This window comes from Loa loa (assembly GCF_000183805.2).
Source record: "Loa loa unplaced genomic scaffold supercont3.192, whole genome shotgun sequence".
In the NCBI taxonomy this organism is placed as follows: Eukaryota; Metazoa; Nematoda; class Chromadorea; order Rhabditida; family Onchocercidae; genus Loa; species Loa loa.
In genome coordinates, this window is record NW_018108372.1 from 57,282 (window position 1) to 61,259 (window position 3,978).

The 3,978-nt window shown below is 20.5% G+C and overlaps 1 protein-coding gene across 1 annotated transcript in view; it reads left to right on the top strand.

Moving 5' to 3' along the window:
• The window catches only part of LOAG_07167 (hypothetical protein), a 5,214-nt gene extending 2,607 nt beyond the window's left edge, over positions 1-2,607 (top strand). The window contains exon 2 of the mRNA XM_020447357.1: positions 2,328-2,607. Coding sequence (XP_020302404.1) covers positions 2,328-2,540 — 213 coding nt within the window. The 3' untranslated portion in view covers positions 2,541-2,607. The remainder of the gene's footprint in view (positions 1-2,327) is intronic.
• Positions 2,608-3,978: the final 1,371 nt, after the last annotated feature.

The following is a 3,978-nucleotide window of genomic DNA, read 5'->3' on the forward strand; positions in this document are numbered from 1 at the left end:
CTCAAAGATTAAACTAACCTCTTTATTAGTTCAATTTTTTAATTTTTTAAAATTTTTACATTTTTAATTTTTCTTTGTATTGAATTAATGCTCATGCAAGTAATAATATGTCAGATATTTTCTGTTTCAAAATACATTTATAACAATAGAACCGGTTATAACTTTTATTGTTTATTACCTTTATCGTTTATCAAAGGTATAACTATCGGCAACCGAAATAGGGAAGTAAATATTCCGGAATGTTTAGTAATTTGTGTTATCCAAGGTAGGAAAAAACAATTGATAGCTGAAGAATAATAATAATAGTAATTATGAAGGGTTTTAGTTTTAATATGGAACTATCATGATAATCTTGTTATCAATTCCTAATTTTATACAACCATATTATATTATGAGGTTAATTAGGGTACTAGGTTAATTAAAATTCGCTTTATTTAGATTTAACTTAAAAATTAATACCATTGCTTTTTTCCTTAACTAATTTTTATTTAATTTTATGAGGAAAAAAAACAGTAAGGAATATTGTTTGAGTGATAAATTTTGATCTGATTTAATCTAATTTAATTGCATCAAATAATAAGTTACTGGAATAAAACTTTTTTCTCGAATTTTCCGACGAATAATTGTGATATTTTCCGGGAAAAAAAGCACATTTTTGAATCTAGAAAATAATATTTGTAGTTTTATTTTTTCAATTTTAAAGCAAATAAATTAACAAATGAATCGAAGAGAATAAATTGTTAAAAGTTTACAAATTGTCGAAAGTTTCAGAAGTTCAAAAAAAATTTACTTTTAAACTTTTTTTTTTTTTTTTGTAGATATATCAGTAAATATATCAAAAGAAAATGATATATAAGGGTAACAAAAAAGGTAAAAAATTATCTGAAAGTATCCAAAAAAAAAAAAGAAAAAAGTAAAGCGTACATAGTTGATTTAGAAAAATATTACTGTCAACTGAATTTTGTCACTTATATTGGGAGTTTTTTTTTTTTCTTCGAATTCAAATTTTCCAAATTAAAACAAAAAGCTCAAATGCGATATAAATTTAAATGGCATATATAAATGATTTTTCTTAGCGTACTTTTATTAATTTCAAATTAAATTTAAAAATTTATTGCAATTTTGTTGGCAAAAATTTTTTTAAGCTTTTTGAAATGAAAATATTTCGCAATTTTTTCACTTTCTTTTTTTTCAAATTATGCGACAAATTTTTCAGCTTAGAAAAGGAAATATATAGATGAGAAAAATACAGTAATATTTTGCGTTAAAAAAAAAGGAAATATATAGATGAGAAAAATACAGTAATATTTTGCGTTAATAAAGAATATATATACATATATATGTATATATATATACGCATATAACAGAATGATAGTGATAATTATTATTAGTTTATACATATGAATGTATAAAATTGATAATAATTTCCATTTTGCTAGGATGAAAATTAATAAAATTTGTCGAAATTATAAATGAAAAATATTAACAACACATATCATAATGATATTATTTAATGATTACTGTGACAATTAAAGTTGACAAAATTGTTAAAATTATGGATGAAAAATATTGACATCATTTTAGCATAACGATATTGATTAGTAATTAGTGTAACCAAAATATATTTGCATTAAAATTGTCTAATAATTAATTGCATTACAATTGAAACTGATAATATTGTCAAAGTTATAAATGAAAATTATTACTGACAACATCATAATATAGTGATGTTAATTAACATTGAAAAAAAAAAAGAATGATAAAGAATAAAGTATGAGGAGAAAAGTTAATATAAATGTTGATTATTAAAAAAAAAAATTTTGTTCAAAAATTTCAAATACATTTTAGTATTTTTATATTTTTCTTTCAAAAAGATATTTTTTCTTTAATAGATATTTTGTAAATTTCTAATATTTAATAGATATTTCCTAAATTATATTTAATAAATCACAAAAAAAAGAAAGATTATATCAATGATTTTAAAATATAAACTATTAATTGATTGATTAAAAAAAGCGTGTAACTTTATCATAGCAAAAATTTCTTGCCACAATAAAAAAAAAAAGAAAAAAATTGCATTGCACATATCCTATATTACATAACTTTTATCGCTATCATTATCACTGCAATTATCACTACTATCATTATCACTATAATCGTTCTGCAAAGAAAAATTTCATATCATTTATAAAAGTACAAATCTTTTGCAATGACTGTATTATTTTACTTCTTATTTCACTTAATATTTTATTTTATTAAATTTTTTTAACGAAAAATTTGAATTTAATAAGTTTTTTTTTTGTTAAATAAATTATTTATTTATTTAGCACGATGATAACGATTTGCAAGAGATATGGAAACGAAGTAATGCTGAACTTATTAATGGATTAATTGGAATGGATTTGGGAAAATTAACAAAAGCTGGTAAAAGGAGCATAATACCACCATCAATGATAACAAACAAACAAAAAGCCATCAACAATGGTCAACGATTTAATATGAATTTGAAAAAATTATTATCATATCAGCGTCATTGTTAATTGTATGAATATATCATTATCATTAATATCATAACATCATTATTAAATGATAAAATGTTGAATAAATGAAATAATTTCATATCATTTGTTCCATTGTTAATCAATCATAATTAAATTCACAAATACTGCATAATACTGTAATTATCACATGAAAAATAAACATGATCAAATATGATTTAAAATGATGAATAATGAAATATTTGTTTAAAAGATGTTAATTATCAACTTATCATTAATTTCATTCAAATAATTTACATTTTATATCAATCATTTGACATAAAATTAAATTACTTCAAACAAAATGTTGGAAGTTATTATATAATGCCAAAATAAAATTTCATTTAATTTGAGATCATTTAATTAAAAACTGATCAATAACTAAGCATTTGATTTTTTTTCTAAGGCATTAAATTTCATTTCATTATACTAGTAACATTCAATTTTACATACATTGATGATATTATTAGTGATATGATGATAAACATAATAACTTTCAAATGATATGAAAATTTAACTGATAATAAAATTGATGGTAAAATGAATACATTTTTTCTTTCCCATAAATTTAATTAATACTGATAATAATAACAATGATAATATAACAATAGTATAATCAAGATTTATTGATATAGCAATAATGATCAAGGTTATTGATATAATAATAGTAATCAAGTTATCATTCTAATCCTGAAAAACATATCGAATTGTGATTTCGATTTCCAATATCAAGAAAAATTGACAAGACAATGATTTCATCAGTAGTAGATAGCAATGAACCAAACTTTTGATATATTTGAACTTAATTTTTAAAATGCTTAAATTTAAGCAAAAATTAAATCCATAATATTTTCATCGTATTCAGCTATCCATGCTTAATCATTACAGTAGATATAACAAAGGAAAGATTATAGATTAAAATGCTATTTCTAATTAGTATATTTCATATACTAATTAGAAATAGCAATATATTTTATATGCTAATTAGAAATAGCAATATATTTTATATACTAATTAGTTCTAATTATTTGCAGCAGCTAACTACATTTTTCTTTTTTTTTTTTCAAATGTAATTTTTCCAAATTGTATGTTATTAAAAAACTACATTTTTACTACATTTTTGTATTTAAAAATAATATAATACAATTGGAAATCAATATTCATTTAATTATTTCCTTTCCAATTTAAAAAAAAAAAAAGAAAAAAAAGAAATTTGTAGTAAAGCGAGAAATATCATTCATTAAAAGAGAGGAAAAATGAATTATAAATATGTTCCTATTGAATAGACTGAATTGAATAGATTGAATTGAAATAGGCTGAATTAAACAAAAAGGTTAGAATTAAATGGGCTAAATGAATGAATTATTCAAAAAAAAAAATGGATAAAATAATGCTTAAATATTTGTTCCGTATATTTGTTTGTTTAACTGATAATATTTTA